The following is a 21644-nucleotide window of genomic DNA, read 5'->3' on the forward strand; positions in this document are numbered from 1 at the left end:
AAAAGGGTGCTGGCTATATGCCGGATGGAAGTAGACAGGGCATATGAGCGGTTAGGGGAAGGGAAGGGAAAGGAAGGGAAGAATATAAGAGAAAAAGGGGTTTGATGCACACACAATCATATCTGGTGTTAGTAAGAAAATAAATAATCTCCGGTACAGCACACAGGTAAAGATAACGATTGACAGGGGATATGCGCGGTTAGGGGAAGTGAAATGAAGGGAAGAAAACAAGAGAAAAATGAGTTTGATGCACACAAAGTCATTTCTAGTCAAACCTTGTGGTGATAGTACTAAAATAAGTCAAAATAAGCTCAGGTACATCACACAGGTAAGGAATAATGATAGACAAGGAATATGAGCTGTTAGGGGAAGGGAAGGGAAAGAAAAGAAAATAGGAAACAGGGAATTTGAGGCACACACAAGCATATCTAGTCAAACCTTGTGATGGTGGTAATAAAAATAAGGCAAATTAAGCTCAGGTACACCACACAGGTAAGGACTAATGATAGATAGGGAATATGAGCTTTTGGGGGAAGGGAAGGGAAAGGAAAGAAAATATAAAACAGGGAATTTGAGCCACACGCAAGGATATCTAGTCAAACCTTGTGGTGGTAGTACTAAAATATATCAAAATAAGCTCAGGTACACCACACAGGTAATGAATAATGATAGACAGGGAATATGAGCTGTTAGGGGAAGGGAAGGGAAAGGAAAGAAAATAGGAAACAGGGAATTTGAGCCACACGCAAGCATATCTAGTCAAACCTTGTGGTGGTAGTAACAAAATAAGACAAATAAGCTCAGGTACACCACACAGGTAAGGAATAATGATAGACAGGAAATATGAGCTGTTAGAGGAAGGGAAGGGAAAGGAAAGAAAATAGGAAACAGGGAATTTGAGCCACACGCAGGCATATTATCTAGTCAAACCTTGTGGTGGTAATTAAAAGTCAGATAAACGCAAGTAAAGAATGAACGATTTGCGCAGTTTTTCTTAATTATTTACTCTACGAATCACACAAATCAAATAACCCATAAAAACAAACCGACATAAAACGAAGCTCCGACGAAGACAACACTAACACGTTCTTGTGCAAGTAACCAAAAAAATATCTACATAGATCTTTAATACCAGCTGTTCTTCGGGGCCCTATGGCGGTAGGTCGGGAGAGGGGTGGATAGGGGGGGAGGGAGAGGAAGGGGAGGGGGTAAGGAGCGTTCGCAGCCTTCCCTTTGGTTCCATAATTTCACCGGCGGCAGATTTACCTCAAGCAGACCTTCGCCCATTCTTCACCTCCAGCCGGCCAGCGCGACGTAACTCCTGCACAGCCTGGCGCGGGGGAGGCCGGTGATGGGTAGGGCGGGGACTCAGGAGGGAGGAGAGGAGAGGAAACCCCGTGCTCTGGACTACTCGAAGCTCTCCAACTTGCTCCTTCCCACCCCCACTCTCCCTCTCCTTCTTGCTCTCAGTGGTGTGGCGCTAAGGCGAGGAGGAGAGAAGGGAGTGGGGAAATGTGGGTGAGAGTGGTATGGGGTGGGAAGGTGGATGAGGGTAGTCTGAGGAGGGCGGTTGGATGAGGGTAGTGTGGCGAGGTAGGGTGGCGAGGGTGGCTGGGTCGGGTGAGGGGGGTCTCTGGTCTTATCTGTATTCACAAGCCTTAGCCGCTTTGAATATGTAAATAGAGTGCGTTGCATAGTGACCGCAAATGCATGAAAGAGGAAGGGAGCGAATACAATATTTTCACGTTGCTTTCCTTGAGTGTATCTACGAAATCGGTCAAGAGGTGTTCGTTCTGCGTGCGTGCGTGCGTGCGTGCGGCCGAGACAAGGGCGTGAAAAGCAGCTGCGGAGGGTGTTATTAAAATGTCTCGTGTGAAAACATTCCTCGGTTTGTATTATTTTAATATTCTCCGCTCGGTGTCTCCTGGAAATTGGCCTCGGGGTGGTGTGAGGCGCCGAGTGTTGCGCAAAAATAGAAAAAGAAAAATATTATCACGCGGTTTTTCTCCTTCAAGAGTTCCACTTTATATTTAATCTTGGTTTGTCATATGTCAGCGAGCCAGCTGCGCGGAATGAAATATGAAGGGACAAATCTGCGGCTTTGCTGGAGCTTAATTAACGCGCCACATTTATGATCGTCGATAACTTTTAGCCCATAATCTGTTTTTCAGCCAAACGATAAACATGTCCGATTAATTCTTTAAAACTACTGTCCCGCAATATTTGTAATCAGATCCCTCCCTTACACGGCACATATTAATTTTATTTTATATATCGGTATTTTTCTTCTTTTTATTGGTGGTGAACGGAATAACACCAGGAAGCGATAGCGTTGTGAGTCGCTGCCGGCAACGTTTTCAATAATATTAGCAAAGTTTTAATAGTTTGTGTTTAGCGCCACAAGCCGCCGGTTAGATTAGGTGCGTTGGCGGAGGCTGATTGTGTGTGTGTGTGTGTGTGTGTGTGTGTGTGTGTGTGTGTGTGTGTGTGTGTGTAATTCAACACGGCCTGATCACCCGCTGGACTCGCGATGCAGGTGTAAGAGGGATGGGGGGCCTCAGCATATGTCAGCGGGTGAAAGATTCCGTGTAATTGCATTTTCCTAGCAGGCGCGCCTCCTCGTGTGTGCGGGTACAGTGTAATAATGCCGCATTCATGTTGAGCCGAGCAGCATGAAAGTACGAGCATGAAACTGGCACCGTGAGTCGCGGCATCGCTCCTCCGCCCCGCAGGCAGACGAGACACGCTGCTCGTCAATCCGCCTCGCTAAGTCGCTGTGATTAAGTGAGTGCAATCATATTGACGGAATAATGGATGGATTTGTCTAATATTTGAGAGAAAATATTTGAGCTGCGTTTGACAACCTCTGGAAAGACACTAATTAGTGAAAATGTCGACGAGGGATCTCCGACATTCATTGTAACCGTGATGGAAGGAGCCTTGCAGGGGCGCACAATTCATGGACTCAAATTAATTTTATAATGGAATAAAAAAAATTATGTCTTGCAGCAATATCAACATTCTTAGTCGTTCTTTTACTTAGCTTTATCGACGGTATAATGTATATTCAAATAAGCTTAATGGATTACTCATGAGCACCACAGCCAGCCCCCGACAGGCAAAGGGTCCAGTGATGGTATTTTCAGACGCTTCCTCCCCTCATATCAACCAAAGGCTAAGAGGAGATGAATCGGGTTCCTATGAGTTCTTTCTTAGGTTCATGGTACAGAAAAAGAGTCAAACTACCATCAGGGTCATAAAGCTACCCCTGGAAATGCCCACAACTCCTACGAAAGCCTTGTCAAGTATGAGTGCTTGGGCGCCAGAATGTTGATAGGTGATGGGGAGCTTGAAGGGGTGATGGGTTAGTTGATGGGGGTGATGGGTGGGGTGCTTGAAGGGGTGGTGGGTTAGTTGATGGGGATGATGGGTTTGTGTTAAGGGGCGGTGGGGTTATTGAAGGGGTGATGGGTTAGTTGATGGGGGTGATGGGTGGGGTGCTTGAAGGGGTGATGGGTTAGTTGATGGGGGTGATGGGTTTGTGTGAAGGGGCGGTGGGGTGCTTGAAGGGGTGATGGGTTAGTTGATGGGGGTGATGGGTTTGTGTGAAGGGGCGTTGGGATGCTTGAAGGGATGATGGGTTAGTTGATGGGGGTGATGGGTGGGGTGCTTGAAGGGGTGGTGGGTTAGTTTAAGAATATGGCTCCTGGTCTCTGCGACACATGGCGGGCCTGTGGTGGGCCGAGCGAGCGCCGGGAAGGGAAGGTTTACCGGCATGGAGCCCAGTCTTATAAACATGTATCAGGAGGTGAAAATATATGTATAAACTAAGGAACTATTTAATTTATCAACATATATTTGCTTAGAACAGAGTGAGAGTGATATTCTATTGATAACTTTTGATTAGAGGAGCGCAGTGTTGCTGAGAGTTGCCCAGCGCGGTGATGCTTCCCATATTCTTGTCCCTCAATGTTGTGTGTTTGCTTCTCTTCCTGTTTTATCAACGGAGTGTTTTAGGTTATCATTGAAGCAGTGTTGTTTGCTTCTTTTTAGTTTACCATTAAAGTGTTATTTTTTGTGTTGTCAGCCATGTATTGTTTAGTGTTCCATCAGATTAGTATAGTTTCTTGCTTCCTGTTCCATCAGATTAGTATTGTTTCTTGCTTCCTGTTCCATCAGATTAGTATTGTTTCTTGTTTCCTGTTCCTTCAGATTAGTATTGTTTCTTGTTTCCTGTTTTATCAGATTAGTATTGTTTCTTGCTTCCTGTTCCATCAGATTAGTATTGTTTCTTGTTTCCTGTTCCATCAGATTAGTATTGTTTCTTGTTTCCTGTTCCATCAGATTAGTATTGTTTCTTGCTTCCTGTTCCATCAGATTAGTATTGTTTCTTGTTTCCTGTTCCATCAGATTAGTATTGTTTCTTGTTTCCTGTTCCATCAGATTAGTATTGTTTCTTGCTTCCTGTTCCATCAGATTAGTATTGTTTCTTGTTTCCTGTTCCATCAGATTAGTATTGTTTCTTGTTTCCTGTTCCATCAGATTAGTATTGTTTCTTGCTTCCTGTTCCATCAGATTAGTATTGTTTCTTGCTTCCTGTTCCATCAGATTAGTATTGTTTCTTGCTTCCTGTTCCTTCAGATTAGTATTGTTTCTTGCTTCCTGTTCCATCAGATTAGTATTGTTTCTTGCTTCCTGTTCCATCAGATTAGTATTGTTTCTTGCTTCCTGTTCCATCAGATTAGTATTGTTTCTTGCTTCCTGTTCCATCAGATTAGTATTGTTTCTTGCTTCCTGTTCCTTCAGATTAGTATTGTTTCTTGTTTCCTGTTCCATCAGTGCAGTGTTGTTTCTTGTTTCAGCCCACACTTGCACCTCCGCGCTGGCAACACTGTCCGTCCCAAGGCCAGTCTGACAATGCCCGTAAGCCGCGGATCAAGTGGTCCAGGTAAGTCTTTCCTCTTTTTACGATGTTTTTGTGTTGTTTTGTGTTGCATTCGATTTTCGGGATTGTGTTTCTTTCATTTGGGAACCTGTTTGAAGTGAAACGAGGCAGACGGTATAAAAAAACATTAGTCGTCATGGGAAGCAATTTTCAAATAATGGTTGGTCTTCGTGCTGCACAAATATTTTCAGACATGGATTACGTTTTACATTGAAGGAGCGTTTACCAGAGATATGTTGTGTTGTGTTTTTTGTCTGGGTCTAGGTCAGTCTCGGGGTTTCAACTTCCTTTAATGAAAAGCAAACAATATCGGAGCCGGCGCATGGAGTTTTGTTATCTTTGCTCTTGCAGGTGAATCAGTAAGCATACATTATACCTCACTGTCTTCTGTAAACTGGTGAATGTTTGGTATATTGAAGAAACTTAAGACATACTCAAGTTTACATAACAAGTTTTCTACGTGACCGTCAAGTAACCCCTATCATTTTTCCGTTCCTTAAGCTGTTGTCTTCCAAAACGTTGCCCATGACAGGACTAAGATTTTTTTCATGATTTTATGTTTTAAGATCGAAACACGACTCTCGGTCAAGCATCACGAGTCCCAACGAAAAGCTCCGGGTTGATCATGCAGCGCCGTCCCTCGGAAATATATGTGCAGGGTGTGAAATATATCAGAGTACGGACCCAACAGATGGACGAAAGGCTGCCTGCATACATATGTCCGCTCCAATGCGTCATTCCATGGTGGGCCGCGAGCTGAACCCAGGGTGTGTGTGGAGGCTTAGTTATGGTGGGTGAGGGGTTGTTAGCTGTGGTAGAAGGTGATGTGTCATTGTGGTAGTGATGATGGGAGTGATTATTGCGGTGGCGGGGTAGTTGTAGTACCAATAGCAGTGGTGATGGTGATGGTGGTGGGGTGAGCTTTAGTGGCGCCTATGTAGTTGTGGTGGTGATAGTGGTGGTGATTGAGGGATAAGGTTGTTGTTTGTGGTGGTGGGGTAACTTTAGTGGCGCCTATGTAGTTGTGGTGGTGATAGTGGTGGTGACTGGGGGATAGGGTTGTTGTTTGTGGTGGTGGGGTAGATTTAGTGGCGCCTGAGTAGTTGTGGTGGTGATAGTGGTGGTGACTGGGGGATAAGGTTGTTGATTGTGGTGGTGGGGTAACTTCAGTGGCGCCTAAGTAGTTGTGGTGGTGATAGTGTTGGTGACTGGGGATAGGGTTGTTGTTCGTGGTGGTGGGGTAGCTTTAGTGGCGCCTGAGTAGTTGTGGTGGTGAAGGTGGTGGTGATATTGATGGTGATTGGGGGATAAGGTTGGTTGGAAGGCTACCGATGTTAAGGAGACAGGCAAAATCTCTCAAATAAACACCATTAGGATCTTGCTTCTCAACTTGCTTTGCTTTCAACACATACCGGTATTAATCATATGTACAGACTAAGCATAAATTCTTCTTGGCCGCTAAAACCTCTTAATGGTTCTTGTAGACATAATGTTCCTGCAGCCCCTGTGATGTATTGCTGCGGAAAACCTTCAGTGTTACGTCTGTGTTCTTAGTTTTATGCCCGCTCCCTTGGACATAAGATTTCCTCTGCCTTGCTAGGGTTCAATACTCATTCCACCCCTCCCGAAATTGACCTCTTTTTGGCCACTCTCCTAAACTCTTTTTTTTATAGGGGCAGAGATTAGCGGGCTTTTATCTCTAATTTATTTGTTTTGCCCTTCCTTCCTTTCCTTTACTGTAAAAAAAAATCAATCCAGGGCGGAGTGAAGGCAGATGGATGGTCTCCTCGCACCTCTCACGTCTGTTTCCTAAGTACTGAGTATCATAAGTTGAAGGCTGTGACTTGCAAATTTGGGGTGCAGTGATATAGCGGGCTTTTTTCTCTATATACCTTTTTCGCCCTTTAGCTGTCTCCTTTGCTGCTGAGAAAAAGGTAAGGTAGTGACCCGCCGATACTTATTTCGTGACAACAATCATATGTGGCGCTATCGAGTGGGGAGAATAGGCTTTAAGTGGATGGACCATACTATCACGGGGGTGTATGTATTCCCCTACCACCACGCTTCTTGCTGTGTGAGTGCCATTACCCTCGGCCTTAACCCCTCGACTGCGGATTTCCTACCAGAAGACCTCACCAAGCTACAGGAATGGAACAAAAAGTGGCTGCTACAATTCAATGAAAATGTAGAGTCCTGTACCTTGGGAGGGGATATCCAGCACACCAATATCACATGGGAAACACACCACTATCCACCACAGAGGCAGATAAAGACCTGGGACTGTATGTGTTACCAGGCTACCAGTGAAGGCGAAATCCGTGCCAATCGCAGCGGACGGGCTAAACCTTTGAAACCAGGACTGTCATGTGATCCTCCCCCAAAACTCAAACACTCAGCGGTTCGAATCAAGGTGTGTCCGATGGAGAGAAGCTGGGAGGGCATGCGATAACGAGTGAAGAGGAAAGGCAAAAATGAAGTCGTGTTTAGATGTCGTGGCGTCGAGTGAAGGAGTGAGTGAACGTGCATCAGAGTATTATGTACATGTAGTATAAGGCTCTGTCATTTCTGTGTTGTTTCTCTCGCATGATTTGTAGAGAGTGGCAAAAATGAAGAGAGCCATAAATTCTAGGAGGTCAAAAGTAACGGCGCTCCTGTTCCGATGCAGTGTACACACTCTCTCTCTCTCTCTCTCTCTCTCTCTCTCTCTCTCTCTCTCTCTCTCTCTCTCTCTCTCTCTCTCTCTCTCTCTCTCTCTCTCTCTCTCTCTCTATCTATCTATCTATCTATCTATCTATCTACCTATCTCTTTCTCTCTATCTATCTATCTATCTCATCTCCCCCCCCCCCCCCCACACACACACACAAACCTCCCCCACACACACATACACAAAGACACCCCCTCCCCCCACACACACAGACACCCCCGCCCCCACACACTTAAACACACAAGCGCCGGAGATTGTAAACTGCGTGTAGCCCCCCAGTCACCGTCATCCCCAATTTATAGCCTTCCATAGGGACCAGGAGTGGGGTAGGGCAGGAAGGCCGGGTGCTGCCTCGGTCAACTGGCTATCCTAACTTCGATGATTCCCACGAGCGAGCCTCCACAAGTCACCTTCATATTCAGAGCAATTTTTGGCATGGTCGATTAACTTGCCCCAGTCTCGAGCTTTGTGAGAGTCCCTTTCACCGAGGTCTTTCACTCAGAGTTGCTCCTTACATATAGGACACGAGTAGAGGAATATCACCCGTATCAAGCATCTCCGGAACAACCACCTTAACTTTTCAAGAGGGAGAGGACAATCTTACATTTCACAAGATAGTCAGTCCAATTTTTTTTTTTTGACAGCAGAGGAGACAGTGCAAGGGCGTAAAAAAAAAGAAAACAACAATGAAAAAAAGCCCGCTACTTACTTTTCCTAAATAGAGTTGAGATGCGGGATAAAATTGCATGAAAATACTCACAACTTGCTGCTTCAACGCACAGAACAGTTGTCAAAAAGAACTATCAAATTTAGGTCCTTAGGTTTCTTGACTTGCTTGACTTAGGAAACACTTGGGAGTAAGGTTCAACGTTGCCAGATTGTCGTACTCAGCCGCTTATATTTCCCGACTTCTTACCCCAAAACTGCCTTCTGGGCTCCAATAACGAAACTCATTTACAGTTATCGTTAAAAGAGTTAGATCCTGATGTTTCTTGGCAATAGTTAGGCGTCAGAAACCGTTAAATACTATGCTCTGAGTACGATAATCTGGCTACAGTGGTAAGGTTGGAGGAGAGCGAGATGGAGGAAGGGAGAGAAGGAGGGAGGAAGGGAGGGAGAGAAGGAGGGAGGGAGGGAGGGAGAGAAGGAGGGAGGGAGGGAGGGAGGGAGGTTACGTGCTCTGGGGGAAACTCGCCTCACTCCCTCCCAGCGTTCCCAAATTACCGTACTCATCACATTGCCTTTTCGTAGTTTCTGACATATAACTATTGCGAAAATGAAAGAAAACCATCACTATTTAACATTTTCAACGATAACTTTAATTTTCGATCGTTATTTGTAAAGGTACGAGAGTTTTAGGAATAAAAATGCTGAAAATACGATGTTCAGAGTACGACAGTTTGGCATCACTGCTCCCGAGGCTGGTATTTCCTCTACATGGCAAAATATCAGGGGAAATGAGGTTTTGTGTGTATATAAAAGTAAGATTAGTTTCGTGTTTGAACTCTCGCCGTCTTGCTGCCTCTTAACCCTTTCAGGCGCGCTTCAAAGTGTTCGGGCTCTCATTTCCATGCCACAGGAGTTTTCGGCAGTCAAGTTTCTGCCGGGAAAATATTGTTTGCATATTTTCAAATGTTCTCTCTCTCTCTCTCTCTCTCTCTCTCTCTCTCTCTCTCTCTCTCTCTCTCTCTCTCTCTCTCTCTCTCTCTCTCTCTCTCTCTCTCTCTCTCTCTCTCTCTCTCTCTCTCTGTCTATCTATCTATCTATTTATCTATCTCAACATACAAAAATGATAGTTTCTAGTGTTCTCTCTCTCTCTCTCTCTCTCTCTCTCTCTCTCTCTCTCTCTCTCTCTCTCTCTCTCTCTCTCTCTCTCTCTCTCTCTCTCTCTCTCTCTCTCTCAACATACAAAAATTATAGTTTCTGGTGTTGTGGAAAAAGTAGAGATTCCTTCTTCACACCCTCCCCTATTTCTCTTTTGATAAGTGATACGGACCCTCAATTCTCCTCTTTCAATGCTTCCTTCACCTAACACTTTTCCCTCATTCCTCATCTCAAATCTATACATTCTGGACGTGTATTCCAGACGCTTTCGGCTCCCATAACGAACATGTCCAAAGACCTCAAAAAAGATTAGTCGGGTTCTCATGGGCAACGTTTACATTCATGGGGCAGAAGCCTTGTCCGTCTAGCACTAGGCCCATAAAACTACCCATGGAAATGCTAACACAACCACTACCAAAGCCTTATCAAATGTGGGTGTGTGACCCCCGAAATGTTTGAGAATATGGGTCTTAGTCACGTTCCTGATGTTGAAGCCTTGCCAAACTATCACTAGGCTCATAAAACTACCCATGGAAATATCAAGAACATCCTCTACGAAAGCCTTATCATATGTGGGTGTGTAAGCTCCGAAACGCTTGCGAATATGGGGCCTTAGTTACGTTTCTGATGTTGAAGCCTTGCCAAACTATCACTAGGCTCATAAAACTACCCATATCAACAACAAACTCTACGAAAGCTTTATCATATGTGGATGTGTGAGCTCCGAAACGCTTGAGAATATGGGGCCTTAGTTACGTTTCTGATGTTGAAGCCTTGCCAAACTATCACTAGGCTCATAAAACTACCCATATCAACAACAAACTCTACGAAAGCTTTATCATATGTGGATGTGTAAGCTCCGAAATGCTTGAGAATATGGGTCTTAGTAACGTTCTTGGGCTTATAAAACTACCCGTGGAAATATCAAAAACAACCTCTGCGAAAGCCTCATCATATATGGGTGTGTAAGCTCCGAAAGATTGGAGAATGTGATCCAACCAAGATTTCCTCCTCGCCCTCATATACGCGGCCGCAGCTCCTCCCTGCTTGTTTTTCTTCCCTCCTGTATCCCTTTGCATGCTGACGATCAATTGCATAAATCATCTCGTGGCATATCGAGACCTGGTGCGCCTTAATTTTGGTTTGCATAACGCGGCCTCTAAATTAAGATCGGGACGCATGCCGAGGGAGGGAAGGATCCTGCGGCACTCCTCCTTCTCCTCCTCCTCTTCTGTTATCGGTTATCGGTGTATCGCCCCTCGTTCGTCGGCCTCCTCTGTACCCTCGCTTCTGTATCGTGGATCTGTGGTTGCTTATGTTTTTTATTTGTACCGTCTTCTATTGCTTCTGTATCGTGGGTCTCTGGTTGTTTTCTGTACCGTATTGTATTTTCTTCTCTAGTGTACCGTTGTTTATCGTTTTTGTACCATCGTTTTTTTTATGTGTCATCGTTTATCTATTTTTTGTACCTTTGTCCGTCTCTTCTGTACCAGGTTTCTTTTTTTTTCTCCTTGTATACCGTCGTCTATGCATTTTTTCGTACCGTAGTCTATCGCTGCTGCACTGTGGATCTTTTTTTTTTTCATTTCTGTACCGTCGTCCATCTGTTTTCTCTTGTACTGCCGTCCATCGCTTCTGTACTGTGAATTTTCTTTTCTTTCTGTACTGTCGCCTCTCCCCTAGACCTCCACGTCACTGTGTCTATGTATATCTGTGTCACTCTCGCCTTCCCTTTTTTTTGTTAGCTATTATATGATGCCAGAATCGCGTAAGTGATAATGCAGCTTTCTTTATTTTTTTTTTTTTTTTTTTTTTTTTTTACAACAAAGGAGGCAGCTCAAGGGCACACAAAAAAAGGAAACAATAATAAAAAAAAGCCCGCTACTCGCTGCTCCTCAGGATTAACTGTAAATAACCAGTGTAGAGGGAAGCCATGCCGGGATAGTTTTGTAAGTAATATTCAGATTTTCTATATTACATCACCACTGGATCTCCTTTGGCATTGGCTGTCATCTCCACCTGCACTAAAATAGACAGCAGGAACATCCCCTCGTCAGACATGACTACCGAGCCTGTCTTCGGCCTCCCCAATACTGCCTCGAGGGCATTAAATTTTCGTCCTATTATTTCAGCCTAAACCGAGGATGCGCTGAGTATTTAATATTTAATCTTCCTCTCCCTACAGGCAGGGTCTTATCACAAGGCAGGGCTCCCGTGTCGGCCCTTTTCACTGGTATGAAGCATCGAGGCACGATTGATCGGCAGAAGCAATGCCATTTCATACTAAAGGAAGCTTCACTATCTAGCTGAATACCTGACCAGATATATATATATATATATATATATATATATATATATATATATATATATATATATATATATATATATATATATATATATATATATATATATATATATATATATATATATATATATATATATATATATATATATATATATATATATATATATATATATATATATATATATATATATATATATATATATATATATATATATATATATATATATATATATATATATATATATATATATATATATATATATATATATATATATATATATATATATATATATATATATATATATATATATATATTTACCTTCTCCGCCTGCCCTTAGAGTTTCCAACACTATCTAAACTATTCAGAAGATCGGCAGGTTTTTGTCCGCGCGCCACTCTGATCCTTTCTAATTGGCTCATGAAGAACTTCCCGGCAGCGGCAGATTGTTCCGCCGGGGCTGCCGCTGCGAGGCGAGGCGAAGCGAGGCGAGGCGGCGGAAGGGTCGGGGCGGGTGCCTGGCGGGGGCGGTGGAGGGGGGGGGGCGGAGGAGAGTATTTTGCAGGCGAGGAGGACGCGGGAAAAGAGAGGAGACTGGCACACGGCAGAGTATATCGGCTCACTAAGGGACGAGGTTTTTCCTGCAATTTCGCAAAACAAAATATTATATTCATGTTGGGAGCAGCGCGGCGCCGCCCGAGCACCAGCCAGCACGGGGGTGGGGTGGGGGGGGGGTGAGGGAAGAGGCGCTGACGTAAAGGTGAACAACCATTAAGGAGACTCTCACCTCGGCGCCCAACACAACACTGACAGCTCCGAGAAGTGGCAGGAAAAGATGACAGGACATTGTGTGTGTGTGTGTGTGTGTGTGTGTGTGTGTGTGTGTGTGTGCAGAGAGAGAGAGAGAGAGAGAGAGAGAGAGAGAGAGAGAGAGAGAGAGAGAGAGAGAGAGAGAGAGAGAGAGAGAGAGAGAGAGAGAGAGAAGAGAAGAGAAGAGAACCGAAGAGGAAAGAAGAGAAAATAAGAAAAAAAAGAGAAGAGAAGAAAATCGAAGAGAAGAAGAAAAAAAGAAAAGAGAAGAGTAAACAAGAGAAAAAAAACCGAAGAGACGAGGAAAGAAAAGACGAGTAGAGAAGAAAGGAGAAGACAAAGTAGGGCCGGGTGAGCGGAGTGCTGTAACCGCCACCCGCCGTCTGGCCCGCGAGGTGCTGCCCGGAGGCTCGCGGGTCTTCAAAGGCTGCTGGCGAGGCTGTAGTGGAGGCGGAGGTGGGAAGCGCGCCTTTGTCGGCTCGGGGTTAGAAGAGGATGCGGCAGCTAAGTCCAGTAAGCCGCCGGGAGCCGCTGTCCTGCACTTGGCCAGCCCTTGCATTAGGTGTTGTTTGAATGGTGTCACGGTATATATTATCTTGATATACTTAAAATTAATGTGATAAGAATGGACGCTAGTTACATATATAGGAAAAGTGACCGTATAACAGAGAACTTTAATATTTTTTCATCTCTATTCTTTATTATGTTTCATTGTTGTTTTTGGCTGTTTTTGTGTATAAATGAACAACGATCCGTTTAGCCATTTTCAGTTGCATTTTTTTAAGCAAAGGCAGCAGCTCAATGGCAAAAACAAGGAGATAATATTTTTTTTGCTTTTTCTTCCAAGAACGTTATGTTTCAATGTTGTTTTTGGCTGTCGTTGTGTATAAATGAACAACGATCCGTTTAGCCATTTCCAATTACCTTTTTTAAGCAAAGGCAGCAGCTCAATGGCAAAAACAAGCAAATAATCACAAAATTACCCCGCTAAGCACTGCGATCAAACATGACTCGATAATGTGGTACCAGCAACACACGACCACTAATCAACACTCGGCCCTCCCACTCGCTAATGCCACTTGTTTATTCCCTTTGCTTCTGCACTTGCTCACAGAAATCGAGGTTGTGAACAGTAACTTCATACGGACGGCTTGCTCGGCTGCTAATGTCCCTTGCACGCGTTTTATGGTCTTGAGTTCTCGTGTCGTTGTGAGGGTGAATTGCCGGGAATCACCGCCTCACCCTTTGACGACTTTAGACAGGGACATATTTGGCCTTCTCCTTCGCCTCATCCCCACCCATTATCTCCTCCTCCTTCTCTTTCTCCTCGTTCTTTTATTTCTACTATGCCTCAGTATTGTTTTCATAACCACCATAATCATTGTTTTCATTATTATTATCATCATTATCATTGTCATCTTATTACTCGATGCATCTCAATACATATACATAATATCATTGGATTCTTTCAGTCTCCTTTATTTATTTTGTATATATTAGGGTAAAATAAATGAATAAGATGACGACACATTGGGAAGGGTTTCCATTTCCGTTGCCAATTCAAGAGTGAAATGCAACTTCCATATTAAAGGTTTTCCTCTTTTGTAAACATGACGTGTGTGTGTGTGTGTGTGTGTGTGTGTGTGTGTGTGTGTGTGTGTGTGTGTGTGTGTGAGAGAGAGAGAGAGAGAGAGAGAGAGAGAGAGAGAGAGAGAGAGAGAGAGAGAGAGAGAAGAGAAGAGAAGAGAGAGAAGAGTAGAGCAGAGAAGTGTGTGTGTGTGTGTGTGTGTGTGTGTGTGTGTGTGTGTGTGTGTGTGTGTGTGTTTCCGTTATCTGTTGGACGGGTGGCTGCCTCCTGATAGTGCCCGTGAATCCATCAATACCGTCAGCCTTTTTGTCCTTCGACGCAGCAATATATATTTTTTTCTGTCATATGAGAAAAAAAAGTCAACGTTTTCCTTTTTTCACAGAGACCATCCGCACATTCCAAAACTCGGCCATGTTGATTTTCGACGTAAATATTAAATAGAATGATAGGACCGAGATTTTCTTTTCATTTTTTCTTGATTTTCCGAAAGTTATTTCTCCCGAATTGTAACTCATACAGACCCAATTGAAGCCTCGCCGAATACAGGTGTGTGTGTGTGTGTGTGTGTGTGTGTGTGTGTGTGTGTGTGTGTGTGTGTGTGTGTGTGTAGTAATGAAGTGTATGTATGCATGTGCGTTTGTATGCATGATCGTAACTACCCACGTCACATTTTATCGTGTTGTGCAATCATTCAATCTCACACACACACACACACACACACACACACACACACACACACACACACACACACACACACACACATCTCTCTAAATAATATGTATAAGAAAATCCCCCAAAGTCTACGCTCACATCTTGCCACATTTAACTTATGCTAAAACACACACACACACACACACACACACACACACACACACACACACACACACACACTCTCTCTCTCTCTCTCTCTCTCTCTCTCTCTCTCTCTCTCTCTCTCTCTCTCTCTCTCTCTCTCTCTCTCTCTCTCTCTCTCTCTCTCTCTTCGTATCCTGCCTTGATTGGAATGTCAGTTGCTGAAGCGAGTGTTTCGCGTCTTCTTTGTTTTATGAGTTTTATTGTCACGAAGAATTTTATAATGGCTTCCTCATATTTCCCTTTGAAACAGCGAATTCTTTTAAATTTCCATCGCAGCTCGTTGCGAAAAACACTAGTGAATAAAAAAAATAAAAAAACACTTGTACATCTTGTCCTTCCATCATGATATTTAGGTTGCCGTCCGATTAATGTTTTATGGAAGGGAGGAATGTGATCAGGTTCTCCTTTTCGATTGCTTTAATGCGTGGTGTTAGTGATCGAGCACTTGGCAATATTAATTTTCTCTCCAAGGACAAAGAACTTGAACTATTACAAAAGTTTCACTGGCGAGGGGAAGAAGGAAGTACACACATCATCGGGAGTAGACAGTTCACAATACGTCGCAGAAACTATTATTTGAAGACACTTTTACCAGTTCTCTCAAGCGGCAACATCTTCGTTTGATACTCCATTAACACACATAAAGTTTGGACAATAACTTTACTTACCCATGCAGCTCCGACTTACCCTCTGCAGAGTACACGGAAATACAGACATACAAGCACCAAATGCAGATAGAGACAACAAAAACAGACAGAGACACAGAAGGTCCATGTTAATACATATAAAGATAAGAAAAAGAGAGAGCTGAAAAGATAGAATGAATGACCATCCCGAAGACAGACAATCTAACAGACCCAGGCGGAGTAGAAGACAGACAGACAAACAGGCATTAAGGAATCTAGATATAACCGGGAAACACAGAATCACGGCACACACCACAGCAACCACCAACCACATCAGACTCAGAGTGGTGGCGGTGGGGGTTGTAGTCCACCCTCATCTATCCACCCGTCCATACATACACACATACATACATACATTCATATTGGAAATGTGATATTGGAGCAGTGTGTTAGATGGGACTGAGGCTAACCGACCGACCGACTGACTGACTGACCTTGGCCGAATCGTACGTCCATGATCCGAATTTCATCTTGCATTTCTGGTCGTCAAAGGGATACCAGGTGATGTCAATCCGGCAGGTGGAGAAGAAGATGCCGGGAGGGATGTGCGTGCAGAGGCCGGTGCTCGCCACTACCACGTTCGTCGGGTAGGTGCTGGAGAAGCCCTCGTCAGCGCTGCCACGATGGAGAGGAGGAAAGAAAAGAGGGTCGTTAGTGTAAGGGTATGGGTATGGGTGCAGGTGGCTCCATATTCTTAAACATTTCGAGGCTCACACACTCAGAGTTGACAAGGCTTTCGTAGAGGTTGTGGATACTTGTATAGGTAGTTTTATGAGTCTAGTGATAGTTGGACAAGGCTTATACACTATAAACGTGACTAACACCCATATTCTCAAACATTTCGAGGCTCACACACCCATATTTGGCAAGGCTTTCGTAGAGGCTGTGGGTACTTGTATAGGTAGTTTTATGAGTCTAGTGATAGTTCGACAAAGCTTCTACACCATAAACGTGATGAATGCCCATATTTTCAAACATTTGAGGCTCACACACTCATAGTTGATTGGGCTTTCGTAGAGGCTGTGGCTACTTCTAGAGGTAGTTTTATGAGTCTAGTGATAGTTGGACAAGGCTTATACACCATAAACGCGACAAACACCCATATTCTCAAACACTTCGTGGCTCACACACCCATATTTGACAAGGCTTTCGTAGAGGTTGTGGGTACTTCTAGAGGTAGTATCATGAGCCTAAGGATAGTTTGACAAAGGCTTCTGCACGACGAACGTTGAAAACACTCATGAGAACGCGTCTAATCTTTTGTGTGGCATTTGGAGATAGTTAATTTAGTTTATATAGCTCTCGTATACGTTGCATAGACCTTCGTGGGTGGATTCATATAAGTAGCAGTAGTTTTGCAAGATGTTAACACCATGAACAGGAAAAAACAAACCCCCTTTTGAGAACCCGCTGCATCTTCTCTGTGGTCTTTCAAAAATGATCGTAATAAGAGTCCGGCATGTTTGAGAATGCGAATGTTAGAACTAAATGCTGGAAAGTACTTTGTGAGCTTTGTCAGCTACACGAAGGAAGGGGAAGGGAGGACAATTTGGTTAGTTTTAATAGCATTGACTGCTTGTGATGGTGGTGGCTGTGTGGTTGGGTGTAATTGGGTTGATATATTATGTTCGTGATTCTTGATGGGTTGTGGATGTGGTTGCAGTGTTGTAGTGTGTCCTTTGTTGTGTTGGTGAGTGATTGTTGTGGTTGTGTTGTGTTTGTTGTATTGGTGCTCTGATATTCTTCGATGTAATGGTGTTCTATGTGTTATTTTTTTACTGGTTGTATTTCTGGTGTGTGCTGTTTGATGTGTTCGTGTTCTCCTCCTCGTTATGATGATGTGTGTTTGTGTTGCGTGCATAATGTGGGTTCGTTTGTTTGTTTTGTTGGTGTTATTTGTCGTGTTAGAGTTTGTTTGTTGCGATAGTTTGTTATAATAAAGTTCCGTGTGTAGTGTTTGTGGATGCGTTTGTTATTTTTTGTTAGGCACTTTGTATGATAAAATAAATTTCCATCTCTTTTACTATTATTATTATTATTATTATTATTATTATTATTATTATTATTATTATTATTATTATTATTATTATTATTATTATTATTATTATTGTTATTATTATCATTATATTTATTATTATTATTATTATTATTATTATTATTATTATTATTATTATTATTATTATTATTATTATTATTAAAAGGGACCTGTTTACGTAAGTGTAAGAATATGTGTGTGTGTGTGTGTGTGTGTGTGTGTGTGTGTGTGTGTGTGTGTGTGTGTGTGTGTGTGTGTGTGTGTGTGTATCGTATTACAGAAGACAACGTCGGGTATGTATTTTGATATATTCTTTCTCGTATTTCTCAGAACTTGTTTGTGTGGCAAAAAAATAATCTCTGTGAAATTTGTGATGGCCAGTAGTGCGGCTGAGGCGGAAGGGAGAGAGGGTGGAGGGGGCACGGCGGGATGGGGTGGCCGGGCTCGTTGTGGCCACGGCGGGGAAACGGGAATGAAAAAGAGAATCTTGTTTTCGGCGGGACATCAAAGACAAACATTTTTTATTCCTCTCTCTCTCTCTCTCTCTCTCTCTCTCTCTCTCTCTCTCTCTCTCTCTCTCTCTCTCTCTCTCTCTCTCTCTCTCTCTCTCTCTCTCTCTCTCTCTCTCTCTCTCTCTCTCTCTCTCTCTCTCTCTCTCTCTCTCTCTCTCTCTCTCTCTCACATGATAATTTGTTAATTTAAAAACGTTATTTGTACATCATTTTACATTTGTTTATAGAATACTCTAGCACACACACACACACACACACACACACACACACACACACACACACACACACACACACACACACACACACACACACACACACACACACACACACACACCTTAGTCGCTTAATAACTAACGCTAAACCATTGCCTTTGTCAGTACACAGTTTGATTACCTACCAGTGAACCGTCAAGGCCGCCACTCACCTGTTGTACATGAGTACGTCGGGAGTCCAGAGGTACTTGGGATGTATCCTCAGGTCCGCGACGCCGCCGTACTCAGACTCATTCCACACCAGGTTGTGATCCGTCCACTCCTGCAGCGGAAGAAATATTCATTGGGGTTTTGGGTGAGGGTGGGGGGGATACGCGTGTAGGGTTAACTTATTGCATGTACTTGAGGCTTTAATAAGTAAGGATAGGTTACGTCGGGTGGTGAGGTTTGGGTTAATTTTTTTAGGTTTAAGTAGTTTACTGAATGATACATCTTAGTTACAAAGATTACCATTGTCCGATTGGTGTGTTAAAAGTGAAGAAAAGACGTAAATGTAGTGTGTCTGTGTATTCGAAACGTTAACGCTACCACAGGGAGAGTTTCCGGTCAAAGGACTGAGGAGTGGTCCAGTAGACGGGCTCCCTTTGTCCCAGAATCGTACACCATTGTATAGTGTAAACCGAAGTTAGTCTTAAAGACACAGTGTGAGGCTTTTATGGAGTTCCTAATTTTCTATTCCTTACGTTTTGCATTTACTTTTAGTATGAATGTAAAGCAAAACATGGAGGAATGAAGAAAACTAAGCTAACTACTTTTAAAATAGTTTTTATCATCTGTATATAGTTATTACTTGGGAAGTTGTTACAGGTGAGTCACTTGCCCTCCCCCTGTGGCATAATACATTAACTAAGGTTAGAACACTGCAGGGGACGAAGGGAAGAGTTGCACTGCACAAGGGAACGATACTTACGAAATTCAACCAGACGTTTGTTGTTAGGATCTGGTTCTTCTCGTCCTGCGAACAAAAGAAAAACAAGTTAGTTAGAGTGATACGTGAAACGCAAACACAATGATGATTTTTCACGTAAGAACTTTGTTAATGCCAAATAATAATTCTTGTGTATTCTGATCTCAGCGTACTTGCAATATATTATTACTAAAGTTCTTTGAAAATTTATATTAATACTTGATGCAACCGCACTGCCTGAATACATAGACTGAAAGGTTCCCTCACCCTCTTTTATAAAATTGGAAAGCATGATGGACGGAAGGATGGCGGACGCGACTGAAAAAAAAAAAAAACATAGTACACACACACACACACACACACACACACACACACACACACACACACACACACACACACACACACACACACACACCGCAGTCATTTGCCATTGCTAAGTACAGGTGTTCGCGCAATCTAGTGTTCTGTTTTACGTTGTAGTGTTTCAGTCGGCAGGTGAGGTGAATGGTTCCCGCACACCTGCCGGGCAACACACGTCTGCCCCGAGCCAAATATGTTGCTTTGCTCCTCCACACACAAAGTCACAAGTGTTAGTTAGTGCGGCGGTGAATTGGAAGTTGTGTGTGATAAGGGCCGCGGTAAGTGTAAGTGTTAAGTAATGATCCCATATTTTATTTGGTTCCCCGATTCCTGAGGCTCTGAAAATTATTTACGGTCCTAGTTAATTACCTTCCATTATTTTGAGTTGGGGGGGACGAGGTAACATGAACACACACACACACACACACACACACACACACACACACACACACACACACACACACACACACACACACACACACACACACACACACACACACACACACATTCCCCTCCTCTCCCCAACACACATTTCCCCTCCCCCCCACACACATACCCCCTGCCCCCTCTCCCTCACATACACATACGCCCCTTACCTACCCCCCACACACATATTCCTTTCCCCTCCACACCCATTCCCCTCCACCCCCCTACCCACCCCTCTCTCCACACTCACTATAGCGGGGTTTATAGGAAATTAAGTCTATTAATGAAGTCGTTTTATGTTTTCTTTTTAACCAGGCAGGTCTCCATTTTTTGCCCGGCTGTCCTAATTAACCAGAAGCCGCTTCCGTCAATATCCTTCCTCATCACACAATATGGTCCTGGGATTGTGGCGCGGCGTTTGTGTGTTGGCCTAATGTTTATTTTGTGTTCCTTTTTTTCTTTTGCTATTTAAGTGTTTTTTCCAGCGTCCATTAACTAACTTTTTTTTCCTAATCTATTTGTAGCTCTTTTTTTTGTATTCTTTGGTTCGGTAAGGTCAGTCTGCTCTTTTTATTTCGTTGTTTGTGTTTTTTTTTTGGTCTTTTTGTTTTGCTTTAGTTTACTTTCTCTCTTTTTGTTTCTTGTTTGTTTATTTGTTTGTGTGTATCACGTTCATTCTCTTTGTCTTTCCTTTTTTATGCATTTCCTTAATGTTGTTTTTTTCATTTCTTTCTTCCTTGTTCGTCGGTATGTTGTCTCCTTTCTCATCTCTGCTTCTTCTCTTTCTTCCTTCCCTCCCTCTCAATTCTCTCTCTCCTCCCTTCCTTCCATCTTTTTCCTTCTTGCCTTCCTTCTTTCTCTCTCCTTCCTATTTCCGTTTTCCTTCCTTTCTTCATCTCTTTTTTCATTTCCATCATGCTCTGCTCACGTTTCTTCCCTTTCAATCACCTTTTCATTTATTTTATCTCTTATTGTTTGGTCTTTCTAATTCTTCCCATTTCTATTTGTCTTTCCTTCCACCTCTCCTTTCATACTTCCTATCCCCCCCCTTCCTTCCCTGCATCCCTTTTCTCCTTTCCTCTTTTTCCCCTCTTGCCTTCTCTCCTTCCTTCCCTTCCTACCTATCTTCGTCTGCTTGCTTCCCTCTTCCTTCTCTCTATCAATTCTTTCTTCCTCCTTTTCTTTGCTCCTTCTCCTTTTCGTTTTTCATGCTTCTTCTCCCTCCTTAATTCCTCCGCTTCTTCTCCTCCTTCCCTTCTTCCTCTCCTCCTTCCTTCCTTCCTCCCCTCGCTTCCCTTCCTTTCTCGTTCTCTCCCCCTCCTCCCCTCCTTCCTTCCTTCCTCCTCTCCTTTCTTCCTTTCTCCCCTCTTCTCCGCTCTCCTGTCTACCTTCCCTTCTTCCCCTTCTTCCATCCTT

At 43.4% G+C, this 21644-nt stretch overlaps 1 protein-coding gene across 1 annotated transcript in view; it reads right to left on the reverse strand.

The window, feature by feature from the left end:
• Positions 1 to 21644, reverse strand: part of LOC126980789 (neuronal acetylcholine receptor subunit alpha-7-like) — a 68419-nt gene that overhangs the window by 30047 nt on the left and 16728 nt on the right. The window contains exons 3-5 of the mRNA XM_050831072.1: positions 19446 to 19490; positions 18688 to 18797; positions 16151 to 16331 (exon numbers count right to left, since the gene is read on the reverse strand). Coding sequence (XP_050687029.1) covers positions 16151 to 16331; positions 18688 to 18797; positions 19446 to 19490 — 336 coding nt within the window. The remainder of the gene's footprint in view (positions 1 to 16150; positions 16332 to 18687; positions 18798 to 19445; positions 19491 to 21644) is intronic.

Source organism: Eriocheir sinensis, chromosome 45 (assembly GCF_024679095.1).
Source record: "Eriocheir sinensis breed Jianghai 21 chromosome 45, ASM2467909v1, whole genome shotgun sequence".
Lineage (NCBI taxonomy): Eukaryota > Metazoa > Arthropoda > Malacostraca > Decapoda > Varunidae > Eriocheir > Eriocheir sinensis.